Raw genomic sequence first — 15,010 nt, 5'->3', positions numbered from 1 at the left:
ATACATGAGCAATAAATTAGACTTTTAAGAATTAAATTAAAAAACCGAAGAAGTAGATGCTAATAAATCTCTTTCTTTGTCTGGGAAATGGAAAAGGAAAACAAAGAGTCAAAGAGCACATGTTAAATACCGCAAACATGGATATGTCAGGTAAAATTTTCTTGTTTGGTGCTTTATTTTCACAGCATGGCGGCTGAGTAGTTAGCAGTGTTGTCTCACAGCTGTAAGGTATTGGGTTTGGTGAGAAATGTATATGCTCTCCTTGTGCTTGCTTGGGCCTCTTTCGAAACCTCCAGTTTTCTTGTCATATTTCCACATGACCAAAGACACTGCACTGCACAATGCCACGTATATTTAAAATATATGCCTATGATGCTTATCTTTAAATCACAAGATGAGAATTCATAGAGACATGCTTTAAATAGTCTTAAAAATATGTAGAGATTTTTAAAATATATATTTTTAAACAACACTACATATACATTCCACTGGGCAGCATACATTTGATGTCTCATTTACCCTTTCACAGACATTGCCTGCCATCATCAATAAGCCAAATACCATTCGGCAATGAAGTCTAAATTAATGCATACAGCTTAATTTAGACTTCTACTAAAAATTTCTGGTCTTACTTATGTAGTACCAAGTTGTGTTGTGTTTGTGTTCTTACACTTGCAGTAGTCAAGGTTGTTGATTGTGTTGTTGTTAGAGGCTGTCCACGATTTATTGAGGGTCGAACTTGTGTTGCAGAGAGTGGAGTTTGGAGGGGGACAGTAATTAACACAAGGGTCCCAGGAGTGGGGATGGTCCGACTTCTGAACCTTGACTGCAAAACACATGCAATGAAACATGAGCATTGAATTTTAATACTTCTAAAATCAATGGCTAGGTGTAGGCTAAACCAACCTTACACCAACTCTTACATAATTTTAATAATAAAATAATAACAAAATTCAAATGTCTGAACCTAAATTAAAAGTTTCTAGATTTTGTGTACATGTAGCATTGCTCTTCCTATGCTATCAGCCCACTAAATGGCTTCTATCAGGCTAAATCATTGTCACAGATATAGGTAGGAGGTACCCTACCATGTCTGCTATTTGCCAAGAAGGTGAGTTATCATCCATTGTGATCACTGATAAGGAGAAATTAATGCAGATGTTACAGAATTGCAATTTATAAAATTGTGAATTAGAGATTCAGACATAATAACTCATCTATAACCTATATAATAGGTATATCTCTCATTATGGCTGTCTTCCTGTTATGTGTACAGCTTGTCTTGCCCCGTGTCTCATCCAAATATGATCACACAGAGCACACATTCCATGAACTTCATGTAATCTTGATTGCCATGGGCTGTCACAGACAGTATCTGTATATTTTTCATATTAAAACCATTCTAACTGCTTGCTGTTTAGCTAGTTAGCTGTGCATTATCTACTTTTCCTCAATGGATTGAATCTTTTAGGCTGATACTGATTGACGTGTCGTTAGACCTCAATGTTTTCTTCACAGAGATCTTGTAACTCTCACCTCACCTGGCCGCTCACCCTGGACCAATTTGCTTTGACCCTACCAGGGGCAAATCGACCCTACATCATAGCCACCCAGGTAACCACTGCACAGAGTAGTTCAAATGTCACCAGCACATCTACCACTTAAACCCTATATGTTTGTCTGTGAAAATCCCAGAAGATCTGTAGTTTCTGAAATACTAGGATCAGGCACCGTCTGGCACTGACAACTATGTCATATTCAAAACCACTTAAATCACCTTTCTGTCACATTCTGAAGCCTGCTTTGAACTTCAGCAGGTTGTCTTGGCTTCGTCTATATCCCTCAAAGCATTCAGTTGCTGCCGTATGTTTGGTTGATTAGATATTTGTGTTAATAAGCACTTCAACAGATGTACCCAGCAAAGTGGGCTGTGAGTATTTAAGGCAGTGATGACATTACTTTTCAGCTTGATTCATTCATTTATCAGTTAAACTCTACAACAAATTTCATCTGAACTGTGATTAAAAGAGATATAAAACTTTTTGGGTTACTAACACTCACATACCAACCAATCAGGTGAACATATTTCCAAAAATACCTATTATATGACAACATATAATTCAATACCTTACTGTATTGCATTTAATCCAAACTAATTTCACTGTCACTTAATTAGGTCCTTGAAAAAGTGTCTCTAAGCTACATTCAGCTGCTCCCTTTGTCACAAGTGGTGAGCACAACAGGTGGCTCCACATGTTTGATTTGGCAGAATCCGGAATCCAGATGGCAGATGCCCTTTCTGACGCAGCCGCAAAGACAAGTTGTGTCGGGAATTGAATCAGTGACTATTTGCTTGTTACCCATTGCATTATGGAGAAAGTAAAAAAATGAGTTGACTGTGTCATCTGCTAGAAATTCGCATTTCTTCAGTTTTGGGGGAAAACCTCTTTTGAGGAAACTCCCACTGAGAATTTAATGATACAATCGAGGCTGACAACCTGACAATCTACACAGCTTTGTGTGTAATTCCCCTTTACGCTCGTGTATCTAAACTCTGAAGTTTATCCGAAGCTACTCTGTGCTGTCACAGCCATCCAGCTGAGCTATTGTATCCTCGACGTGTGAGGCCTTTTATCTAAACTACTCTGATGGCAGGACGTGTGAGGAGCGGAAGTGTTGGGCAACCTCGGGGTGAGATCCGTGAAATGAGGAAACATTTTTTCATCTAATCCTCCTTGGGTAAAAATGAAGTCATTATGTCCAGTGAAACACACCGGAGAGACGGTCCTTCTGACAAGGAACGGCAGCAGTAACACACACTGTAAATGCCCACAGACAACAGACACATAACAAAGCCACTTTGAATTAACACTTATACTCATTTACACATGATATATTATGAGAAGATACACAAAACATGAGAACATTCTAAGACACATTTGTGTCTAGATTTAACAAACGTAATCTATGTGGCAAGAAAACCGACTGAAACTTTACTCACACACACAACTGCAAAACCTTTCATCAGAGTGTCTATTAATAAGGCAGCAGCAAGCTGGCTTTAAGGTCTGCTGCAAGGACATCAGTATCCTAATGAGCTGTGTTCATTTCCTAACACACACAAATGCACACATGTACACACAAAGGCGGTCACAAAACTGTGATTAGAAGAAGGAAAAAAATAAATTTAGCTTCTTGCAGACAAATGAGATGAGATGGTGACCTTTCGAGTGAACAAGTGTGTCTGTGTGTGCTGTGTTCACACGTGTAACTCCAAGAAATAATACCAGAACACAACAGAGCTATAAAAGAGAAAAAGAGCAAAGAGGAACACTAGAAAATAATTTCAAAATGGAAGGAGATGAACATTTCTGAGATGAGGTATGTGTAGAGAATAAGAGAAGTCAAAGGCAGAGAAGAGAGGAGAGGAAAAGGACAACGGATAGGAGGAGGTTGTAAGCAGTTTTTGACAGCTGGAAGAGAGGTGTAATGACTTTAATTAAATCCCATCTTGCCTTTACACTCCCTGTCACTCTATTTTTCATTCATGTGCCATTTCTCTTTTCAGCATTCACTTTTTCATCTGTTTTCATGCTGAGAGCGATCTTCCACCACACAAAAGTTTCTATTGAAAATAGACTAATGGAAAGGTTTTAGTTTAGTTCAAGTCTAGAATATCTAGTTTTTCTTCTCGGTCTTAAAGCCGTTGCTTTAATCCCATCTCTGTCATCCTCTCCTGGGAATCTCTAATCGACCGAAACACATTAAAGATTTTCCTCTAACAAAAAAGATTTTTTTTAAAAAGGTTTTGGGGAAAAACAAAATAAAACTATACAGCGTCTACAAGTAGAGGATCGTGTTGACTGTGATGCGTTTCTATTTATTAACAATATTCATTGTGTGATGTGTACACTTGTCATACTTAAGCAGCCTCAGCTGCAAGCATTAACACATGAACATACGATAAAAAACTAGTTACTGGAATCCGGATTTCCCCTCTAAATCCATTGGCACCAATTCTGTCACAGATGAGAAGCCATCACTTGGCTATGGGTGAGCTAATTAGGAACAAAGTTGCCATTGCGGCCAAATTATTCCTCAAGTAGAGTTGTATTAAAAAAAGAGGCTGAAAGACATCGGAATGAATGGGATTTTTTTTTTTTTTTTTGCTACTCGGATTTGCTAAATATGCATGAGGTGACTTAATTGTGGCGAAGACTAAACAAACTCTCCTTGGTGGTTTTTACTCTGCTTTTTTTTTTGGAATCCGACTTAATAGCTGCCAAATCAGAGCTGACCAGGAATTAAATACACAGATGGTCATTGTTCTTCAATAATTAGCATTTGTCATGCTAAATATTACAAATACTGCTATCTAACTATGTTTCCTGCTGTTAAATGTCAGTACAACATGCTCTGGCAAAAAATGTCTGCTTAATTTCATAAACATGTATGCAACAAAAACAAAACAAAGCAAGTGATATTAAAAATAAATAAATAAACTGTTAAGTGATTAAGTGATTCTGAAGCTCTGGCTCCAAAGGTATACTACACATGAAGAGTGATGAACAAAGCTGTGCATGGGTAGAAAGACAATTTAACAATTTTAGGAGTCATACCTATTCAAATAAGAGCAATGCAGCAGGCTGAAAAGATGGCAGCATCAGCCATCATAGTAGAGGCTTGAGCCCGCAAACAGAGTTGAATCATTATGATTTAACAAGGTTGTTCCATAATTACCAGTGGCTTTTTTTTAACTTTACCCAAATGACAGATAAAATATTGACAGATAAAACTGTAAAATTTTGATTACTAAAATAACCAAAGAGTTTACTGGGAATCTGATGGCCCTAGCTGTTACACTCACCCGTGTCATGCTGTTTTCCAGTTAACCTCGTTTGATGCGAGGGAAGAATTTCTAATTTAACCAGTTCTGTTGTGCTTGCTATTAATTGTGTTGCCTCCAGAACCGTACAGTGCTCTGTTGATGTCCCATCAATAGACAGCAGGTGATCCCCAGCATGCAGTGCTCCACATCTAATACAAAAGAGACAAAAAGAGAATAAGCACAAAATGTTATCGCCACAATACACTGGATAAATAAACAGAACACAAATAGCTTCCATTCTGTTTCAGAAAAGCTTTTTTTTTTGTTCTTTTGCCAACAGTATATAAGCTAAACACATTAATCTGCTTAGCTCACAACGGCATGCTGCCGTGCTGGTCAGAATGATATCGCTGCTCTTCACACAGGGGTTAGATTTTACAAACTGACTTTGCAATCATGTGGGAATGAATAGTGCCAGAGCACAGACCTCTGCAGTCAACTTGTCCTGTTGACTGAGGTTATTTTAGTACTCATTTCAGCACTGACACAGCGTTCAAGTGCTTCATGTATATTTTAGAGGTAGACTGGAGCTGAAAGCAATATCCCGTCTTCTGATGTCTGTGTAAGTTATAAGGTTGGACACAGTCTATGTGTGTTTATCTGTGTCTTTCTTACACAGAGAGGATATGCTGTAAACATAAATGCAACCACTGCAAATCTGTAATCCAACAGCAGAATCAAATTAGATCTTGAAGGGGAAACTATAAAGTCCACCATTTTTCAACAAAAGAGAAATATACAGCTGACAGATGTTTGCAAAAGTGTAAACTATATATTCTTGTGCACTAGCCCTGTTCTCAAGAAAATAATTTTTGTAGCATTCCAATACATAATATTCTTTTAATGGTAACTTTGCATCAAACAAACCAACCAGACAGACAAAGTAAGGAAACAGTTCTGCAGAGTGAAAACTGTCCATGAAGTACTTACTGTGGATTTAAACTGTACTGAGCTACAATGTTGTCTTAATATCTGAAACATCTCAGAGCTTCTTTCATCCTCTGTTGTAGTTTGACAGCTAACAGAACAAAAAAGTCACTCAGAACTTAAAGGGTAAATCTAGGCAAAACTACAGCTGGCATGTATGCAAACACATACATACCAGTTGTGTTTCTAAGAATATTAACTCTGTTTAGTGAAAAATTACAGTTAGCCAGCATGTTTAAATGTGACACCAAGGATTCTCTTACATATGATAAGTTAGACTGAGGCTGGTTGCACTAATTTCACTGTCTAGGGCATCACAGCTCCCACACCAAAGGAAACTTCCTGTGGGTCTGTAAGACATCAGTGGGTTTTAAACACTGAGAATGCCTGGAGAATGAGTAGCATGTAGATACATACCTGTCCACCACGCTGCCAGGTTTAACCCGGTCGATGACAATGACCTGTTTGTTTTGATGATTGGCTGAAGTCAGCGTGATGCCTAGTGTTGCTCCTGGAGATTTGGCTATTTCCACTAACAGTGGACCAGATGCATTTGCCAGTGAGTCTGAACGGGAAAGAATGAAGTTATTTTAATAATTTGACCTTTTACTGCTTGCTGCTTCTTACAGTCTTAAAATGATCTTAGAGTAATCTACCAAAGTACAAATACCTTAAATATCTGTTTCACCAAGAACAGCACAGTGAAAAAGTTTAAGAGCATATATGTCCTTGAAAATATAACCAGACATGATTAGCAGGGGATTGCTTGCAGTGCTTTTCAGGCAAGTTAAACTGAGCTGTTTTACCCAGAAAAATGAGGCAGACCTTAGCGTGAGGTGGCAGAAAATGCCAACACATCAACAGCAATCACAACAAAAGAATCAACCCCAAAAAAACATTTTTTTAAATTTCACTGGCATTTGAGAAAAATTTCTTTTGCTGCAAGCTTCAATTTGTGTCTCTCTCTGTTAGTTTGGCTTTTTTTTTTTTTTTTTTTTGCATATGTCTGTGTGTCTACATGTGGACTCACCGATGATAGTTACATCGTACTCAATTTGGAACAGGGCTTCCTGGCCACATTGGGCCAACACGCTGAGAGCATCACTGTGGTTTGCGTTGTGTAGTGGCACACCATCCACACTGAGGAGACGATCGCCAGGGCGCAGGGTACCTTCTCTGCATGCAGACACGCACACACATCCAAAAAAATGACATTGGATTTTGTGATACAGTGATTACAGAAGACAGGGATTGGACATTACAATTTGCATGTAGTTCCAGCTTTCTTTCTTCCATAAAATTCTAGCGTGTTTAATTTTAACACATCAACAGTTTATTGTCCTTCTTCACTATTCCTTTTACCATCACTATTTCAATCTGACTTCAGATTTGCCTATCTTGTGTCGCTAGGAAAATATTGCAAAAGCAAGCATATAATGTCAGTTAAAAATGACGAAATATCAAATGCCAAACCTTCCCTTTTTTCCCCAACATATTCTGTGTTCTTCATTCCTTCCACTCAGCCCTGTTTGTTCTTTAACTTAGTTCTTCATCTTGCTCATTTCCTTTCTGCCCAGCTAGATCCAAGCCTCTTTCTTCTCCTAACTTTCACTTCCACAATATTGTCTTGTGATCTCATCATCCTCTTTTCTCTCCCCTTATCTGTCTGAGACTTGCAGTAAAAATTCACCTTCATTTCAAATCAAGGACACACATGGAAACAGCATGAAATGTCTTCAGCATTTAAAATGTTGGTCTGTTTTCAGTGCCTGGTTAAAAAAACAACAACGAAAGCAAACAAACAAAAAACACTTATACAGAGAGATCCTCTGTGTTTTTAGAGGCACTCAGGAGGACCGTTTAGGCAATTTTTTACTTCCACAAAAATGGATGTGTAACATTTTGAATTTTTAATGCAGTGCGCCACATTAGAGCACTGATAGATGCTTTATGCTGATGTCAGAGTGCGAGTAACACTGAGCTGTAATCATACCAGCCAGATGTCTTCAAACAGGATGCTGATTGCCCTGAAGCCTTTCAACATGATGCGAGCTAAGCTATAACCCAAAGGCTCTATTGTGGCAGGAATTACTCCATGTGACAGGAGTATTTCTTGACAGATTTACACATTTTTCATCGGTTTTCAATATTGGTGCAGAATAACATACATGGTACATACAGGGTGTCGGATAAGCACATGAAAAGGTACAATACCAACAGGTGATTCCAGGAAAATTTCAGGAAATTTAAAATTTAAAGGTTCTACCATATGTTGATTGAAACAGATAAGCTTTTAGAACTTGACTGATATTTAACCTGTTTTTAGACCTGCAGGGTATCTTTCTATCTGTATCTGACAATGAAGTGAAAGCAGTTTCTTTGTGGTCCTGTAAAAAACACCATGGATCTCTAACACTTTCAGAGAAGGCACTTTAATTCCCACTGGGTAATTCTAAAAATGTAGACACTCCTGGGACTGTATGGTGCTGTGGATTAAGTTTTTTTTTTCCAATTGGCATATAAATGGGATATAAAACAGCATGAATATCTCATTCGTTTCCCCAGGACTGACCCACATTTTGAAGACGATTTTCTTTAGAACGGTATTAGATGAGCTTCAGGGTGAAATAACTCAATAGTAAGAATTTAATCTTTAATCTTTGTCCTGGTCTGCCAGTTCTGTCTGTGAACTAGTGAAGGTTCAGTCGGTCTGTAAGGCCGTGTAATGTGTGATTATTTGATGAAGGTTTACACTTCTGTATATACAAATGACCAATTTGGCAACATCATTATATATCTGATGGGTCAGCAGTCGCTTTGACAAATCTAAGATGGATTTACAGCAACAATCAAGCCCTTATGAATCAAATGAAACTGTAAAATATCTTAATCAGTAGAAAGACGAGGCATTAAGTACTCAAGCTTAGTACTTTGGCACTTTTGCATCTGCTTTAAATATTGCTGCAGAGCAATCTCAAAACAGGACCTGTCAGAATAAAAATAGCAACTTACAGTTCAAATTTCTAGGAGGAAATGATTGCATCTGCTAAGTGATCAGAGAAGAAGGTTATATTCCAATGTTTTGTTGAAAAGGGACAGCTGAGTCAATCATGTTCTTCAAAATTGGAAATGTTGGGTGCTGAAGTTTGCCTAATGCTAGTGTTGATGTGTGACAATCAGATGTAAGATATTGCTTTATTACAAACCTCTAAAACAGGCTCAGTGGTCCTTATTGTGTAATAAATGGCTTTCCTATTTTGTGTTTTAATGATGGTGGGTGACAGCAGATCACTCTTAAAGCTCAGTGATTCACTTGTAATCACATAATTTTCACATTCAATCAATTCGTTGAACTGAAGTCCTTTGAAGCACACCGACTGAAAAACAAAACTGCTTTTCTTTTGTCTTTTTTAATGACTTTTGTGCTTTTAACTTTAAAAACAGTTTGAAAGAAAACCTCACAAACAAACCTCCACCAGAATATATGAGGTCTGACTTTCTATAAATGGTGGACTTTCTTTGGCCATCACAGTTATGGATATCTGTATATGTATATCTATATCCATTTTAAACATGGAAATTAGTTTTATTTCTAAAACAATATTATTTACACTATTTCTAGATGGTTTAATTATTACTGTGTGAGATCAGTTAAACAGTAGCAAAGCTGACATGTATATGAAAATGTCGTATTATGACTTAAACATCAAGCCTGAGACAGACACATGATGACAACATTAAAAGGATACGATGATTCATGCCATTGCAGCTATGAGTAACACATAACTGTCGACATACCAGTGACGGTCACTGGAAATGACACCATTATCCTTGGGGTCTATTCGCATGAAGGCACAGACAAATCTCCCAGACTCCCGACGGGAATGGGTTGAGCTGTGGTGTTGCTAGTTTACACTCAATGGAGGCCACTTCTTGTCTGGCTTTTATTTCTCCCAGACATTATTTTTAATGGGAAGACATTGCCCTTTTCACCTTCCAAAATGACTAAATAATCTCTATTTCTGGGTCTCACTGCATGTGTTTTTTATGTTTGTTTAGATATGTCAGTGTAACTGTGCTGGAGTATTTGCATTCACACATATTGATGCATATATGTGAATGCAAATGCATTAAAGGGCATAAATGAAAATCCAACATGGCAGGTCTTCCACCATTATGCACCGCCAGTTTAAATGCACCTTGGTAGTGATTCTTTGTAATTCTGTTTAAGGGATAAGATACCGTTCTCAGAAAGGATATTCTGTTATTTGGTGTGTTTTGTAGGTATTGGAGAACACAGTCTAACTAGACGGCACAAAGTCTCCCATAGATGTTCAACTGACTTTAAATCAAGTGCCTGCAGAGATCATAGAATGCATTTCATATATTTTTATACTTATCAAGCCATTCAGTGACCCCTCAGGATGAATGGGGGCTATACCATCCTTGAAGAGACCACTGCTATCAGGATAGAAAGGTATCATCACTTAGACCAAGTGCATTGGCTTGCAGTGACACTGCAGACCCAAACCATGCCAGGAAAATGGCCCTACCATTTTCCATTCATTGTCAGTCTATTCGTCCATTCATCACCTACATGTGTGCCAGTTATTCTTGTTTAATCATGCATTCAGTACCTGTCTGCTGGGCCTCCTGGCCTGACATAGGTGACCACTAAAGGGCGTGATTTGTGCCAGTCCTCATGGGTACCGCCTGTAAGAGGAGCAGGGCAAAGCTCTTTACACTAAATTCTGGAGACACATTACAAAGAAATACCACATCAGCTTAATATTTACTTATTTATTTATCTACATTGCAGTAAATAAAAATGTGATACAGCATTTTTTTACCCTTATCCTAAAATGCTTTTAATGTATCATTTGTTGAGAAAATCGAATATTAAAATGTAAACTTCAGATCTTTAAATACAAATTTAGATGAACCGACAAAAACAAAGCAAGGGGAGTGATGTTGTCTTTCTTTTTGGTCTAGACAACCCAAAATGTGATGTGCAGATATGTGGATGCCAGGTCCTAGGAGGTTAACATTAACAAAGTAGAGAAACACTGCCAAACTACAACCATCACAAGGTGGCAGTTCAAAAATATTCCTCTCAGTAGAATGAGTAGTATAATTAACTAATTTATTCATATATTTACTAAGCATAGACAAAATTCCTTTCTAATAAATATGGGAACAGCTGCTGTACAATATATTGCCAACAGTTCAATGTAGTGTAGATGACACCATTTCACTAATATGTTACTTCTAACTAAGTGCATAACCATAAAAAAAACATACAGTAATGGGCTTTTTTTAAGTGACAGATACCTCTCATGACGAAACCAAAACTGTTCCCTTCTTTGTGCAAACAGATGTCAATTGTCTTTGATATAACCCCTGAGGTGCTGTCTGGTGCTTTGAGTCAAGAAACACACACACAGAAACACAGAGAGAGAGAAAGAAAGAGAATTGAGGGATTAATCCGGCACAATTAAAATGTATCAGCATAACCTGAAGTTTACATCATGACATTAGAGCACTGATATTTAATGTAGAACAATTAAACAATAATAATTACTTGAATGCTCTTCAATTACACTGCACTACAAAACAAAACAAAAACACTCCTGTATTAAACTATGCATGGTATTTGAGTGTCAATTCAGGATTCCCTTAAATTTCTATACTTAAAAACTACACTTATTATCGTAAAATTAAATATCCTAAAATGAAAATAATGTTCTGAAGAGAGATGTTGAAGGTTCAAACATCCATCAGTGTTGTTTTCTGAGGCAAATCTATTCAGCTAGCCACAGCCTATCAAAATACAACACTATACAGCTCAATTTGGTTGAAAAATGAAAAGTTGTCTTCTCAGCAAATAATCTAGTTAAATGCCATTCCCATAGAGCATTTTTCCTTTTAAATATTAAAACCCCCTCATTTGTATCATCTATATAGCTTCATGTAGACTTTGTTTTTAATTGGGTTATGTCACATTGTGTGCTGCACTGTGAGTATAGCTGAGCAGGCCTCTTGGGAGTCCGTAGGGTGCATTGGTAGAGCAACATTTGGCACTGCTTTCTTGTAAGAAAGTTTGGTTTGTATTGTGCTGTTTGGAGAGGTGTTGAGGAGGAAAAGTATCCTTTTTACTTTTCTATCCAATTTAACTAATAGCTTGTCTTTTTGTGGGAATCTTTTCAGTGACATGAACAGATGTCTTTTCAACAAATCTTTTCATTTAGTTATTTTACAGGGTGGACATGTTCAAATGAAATAATTTTTCCTGTGTGTGTTTCCTCAGCATGTGCTGCAGATAAAATAAAATAGACAAGTGTAATAGATCCAGCAGTATAAATATTGTTCAGATGACACAGGACAAAGTTTTATAACGTTAAATAATCTAAAGCTATAAAATGACTATCAGTAAATCCCTATGATTGAGAAGTACAGTAAAGACAGGAGACTGTGCCAAGAGTTTAATCATTTAAATGAATGAAGGAGCTGTCTCTTAGCAAGTAAACAAATGTATCAATATCTAGCGCCAATGTTCAGTATCAATGAAGAAGTAGTATATACTATACATAGTGAGACCTTGGGGTGACATGCGGGTTTTGTCTGTATCTAGCTGTCATTTACATTTACTTTTCTATTCAGAATTACAATATTCATTCCAGTATCCGGCAATTTCTAATGTGATATTGGATAGGACCTTACTGACATCACTAACTCATATCTTAACAACTTTATAAATCACGTAGAAACAACCAGCCTAGCTGTACAAATACATACCTGTGGGGGGCAGTTCATACTCCACCTCCAGCAGAACCCTCTCTCCTACATTTTTCAATAAGCTGATTATCTCTTCGTGCCGCAGTTTGGTCAGATTGATCCCATTCACGGATTTGATGTAGTCCCCAACATTTAACTGGTCACTCCTGCACAAAGAAGGGACAAAAAGATGTAAAGGCTTGCACAAATGAGAAAGGCTTTAACCACATGTTTCTTTTTCCTTTTATAAAATGACCCATTTATGGTACAGAATATTGCTGAATAGCAAGACAGTCTGAATCTATGTATTCATCCTCATCTTAGAGGTTGACTGTGTTTCACTCACCTGGCTGCCAGTCCTCCAGGTCGTAAGTTTGATACACGTGGTTTTCCATCCTTATCAGTTCCTCCTGAGATGGTGAGGCCCAGTGTGCTGCCTTCTTTCTTCACCAGCTCCACCATAGTCACCCCCCGCAGAGCTTCTAACCAAACACACACACACACGCACATAAAAACGATACACACACAATACAGGCAGAGGGAAGGACATACCAATACACACACAGGGATGTGTACACAGACATATGTAGCCACACTCAAACATACAAAATACAGGAGAGGAATAAGTGGTTAGTGTCTGTTCATTCATTCCAATTCCTGGATTAAAGCTTTAATAGTTTCTAAAAGATAAAAACAAACTAAGACAATTGTTCCTGTTTGTCCTTGAGTGAGACACTGATCTCGTGTTGGCTTAAAAGAGCTGAAATGACTAAAACGTAATGTGAATTTCAGACAAGATAAGAATCAGATAATGATAATTAGGAGTGCCCTTTGTCTCTTGTTGTCACTCCACTTGAAGACTTCCTGGCAGGGATGAAAAGGTCTTTAAAGGTTAAAGTACACCAGCAGAAAGCAGAAGTTTAGATCAATTTTCACTTCCAGCTGAGAAATTAACAAAAGTAATCAACACTGCACCTAATATACTTTGCTGCTAAAACGTTATATTTTACAGAATCTGCAACTCTAACTGTCCTTATTAAACAAACAATCAAACAAAAAAGCAAACAAACAAATAATTTAGTAAGTATAATTATTTGAAAAAACTGTCCACAAAATATACTACATTTTCTTGACCAATAATGTTACTTTCATTAACTTCGAAATAGCTGTTATGTACAGTTAAAACTCTAATGAATCCTCTGAAAGAAGGATCAAGGATTGGTGGACCACTCTGACTTTTTCAACATGAGGACAAAAGAACTGTGTAATGCAGAAGAACTACTTAATGCAATATTCCCTAAACACCTAAATAGACTACTCCATGAACCAAAGAAACACAACATTCATGAGAATTCCATCAAAATTCCAACACTTATTAAAAAACTATTTTTAGAGTGAGTTGAAGTTGTGTCATTTTTTTCGGTATTCTAAAACATATAAGGCCGATTGAGTTTGGTTAAGTCATGATGGGAGTAATTATTACTGGTCAAAAAAAATGGCACGAGTAAGAAAAATGTAAGACTTTCTAGGTTCATGAAAAGGCTAAGGAATTTGGTTCAAAACAGCCAGGGGAATCTTGGGAGATGAATAAGCCTTTACCAAAGTAATAAGTAAACTAAAACCCCAGAGCTGTCATGACATGGTGTTGCCTTCCCATTTGTCTATTTGTATCATTACCATTTACATACACCATGAGCGCACAGAAGCATTCCCATACACAAAAACACATCAACACACAAGCAGATGAGATAAAGCTTTTGTGTGATAGATGCCTAGATTAGGTACATCCCTCAGGCAACACTCAGGATCAGTGAAGTGCTTCACACCACAGTTATCTCTGATAGGCATTATGCAGCATATACAGGGACATGCACATTATTAGCAGAAAGGCACTCATTCATTCATTAGTCCTTGTGCTACTCACATTTGCATAAAAGCAATGCTTTTCCAAATGTAGTCTGGATGATGTGAACATTTTCTGAAGAGAATCCATCACTAATTTTTTTTTTCTGCAAAGCTGCAGAACTGAGGATGTTGGAATTCATAAAGTTTTGATCTTGTAGAATGATTTTTATACTGCACAAAAGAAAACTTGTAGAATGATTGATGTACTACAGAGAAATGGGAGGAGTATTACTGTACATGTAATAATGATGAGATAAAAACGGAAACACTTAAAATACAATAATAATAATAATAATTTTAAAATTTAAAATAATTAAAAAAAAATTCTTAATTTTTTAAAGCAAGCAAAGTGACCTAAGTTCTAGGAATGTAGCTGACTTATGTACAAATTGATAAAGATGTGACCTAAAAGATGATCAGAAAGAGGTCACAGATACATAACACAGAATAATAATAATACTAATAATAGACCTATTTAAAACTTCACGGGGAAACAAGCAGAAAACAATTCTTTTT

The 15,010-nt window shown here is 37.1% G+C and overlaps 2 protein-coding genes across 4 annotated transcripts in view; one reads left to right on the top strand and one right to left on the bottom strand.

Annotated features, from left to right (window-relative positions):
- Positions 1-15,010, top strand: part of LOC309707366 (uncharacterized protein) — a gene marked incomplete at its 3' end in the record, with an annotated part of 455,076 nt that overhangs the window by 209,746 nt on the left and 230,320 nt on the right. The gene's annotated exons all lie outside the window — the stretch shown is intronic.
- Positions 1-15,010, bottom strand: part of grip2b (glutamate receptor interacting protein 2b) — a 170,115-nt gene that overhangs the window by 32,443 nt on the left and 122,662 nt on the right. For 2 of the 3 annotated variants that reach the window (XM_082534417.1, XM_082534419.1), the window contains exons 3-10: positions 12,936-13,071; positions 12,611-12,756; positions 11,147-11,233; positions 10,453-10,528; positions 6,846-6,991; positions 6,233-6,380; positions 4,868-5,037; positions 671-826 (exon numbers count right to left, since the gene is read on the bottom strand). In XM_082534417.1, the coding sequence (XP_082390543.1) occupies positions 671-826; positions 4,868-5,037; positions 6,233-6,380; positions 6,846-6,991; positions 10,453-10,528; positions 11,147-11,233; positions 12,611-12,756; positions 12,936-13,071 (1,065 nt within the window). The remainder of the gene's footprint in view (positions 1-670; positions 827-4,867; positions 5,038-6,232; positions 6,381-6,845; positions 6,992-10,452; positions 10,529-11,146; positions 11,234-12,610; positions 12,757-12,935; positions 13,072-15,010) is intronic. The other variant, XM_082534418.1, reaches the window with a different exon arrangement.

The sequence above is a fragment of the Aulonocara stuartgranti genome (assembly GCF_965226115.1).
Source record: "Aulonocara stuartgranti genome assembly, chromosome: 5".
NCBI classification, from domain to species: domain Eukaryota; kingdom Metazoa; phylum Chordata; class Actinopteri; order Cichliformes; family Cichlidae; genus Aulonocara; species Aulonocara stuartgranti.
Note: the sequence above shows the minus strand (reverse complement) of the source record. Positions and strands in the feature narration are given on the sequence as shown.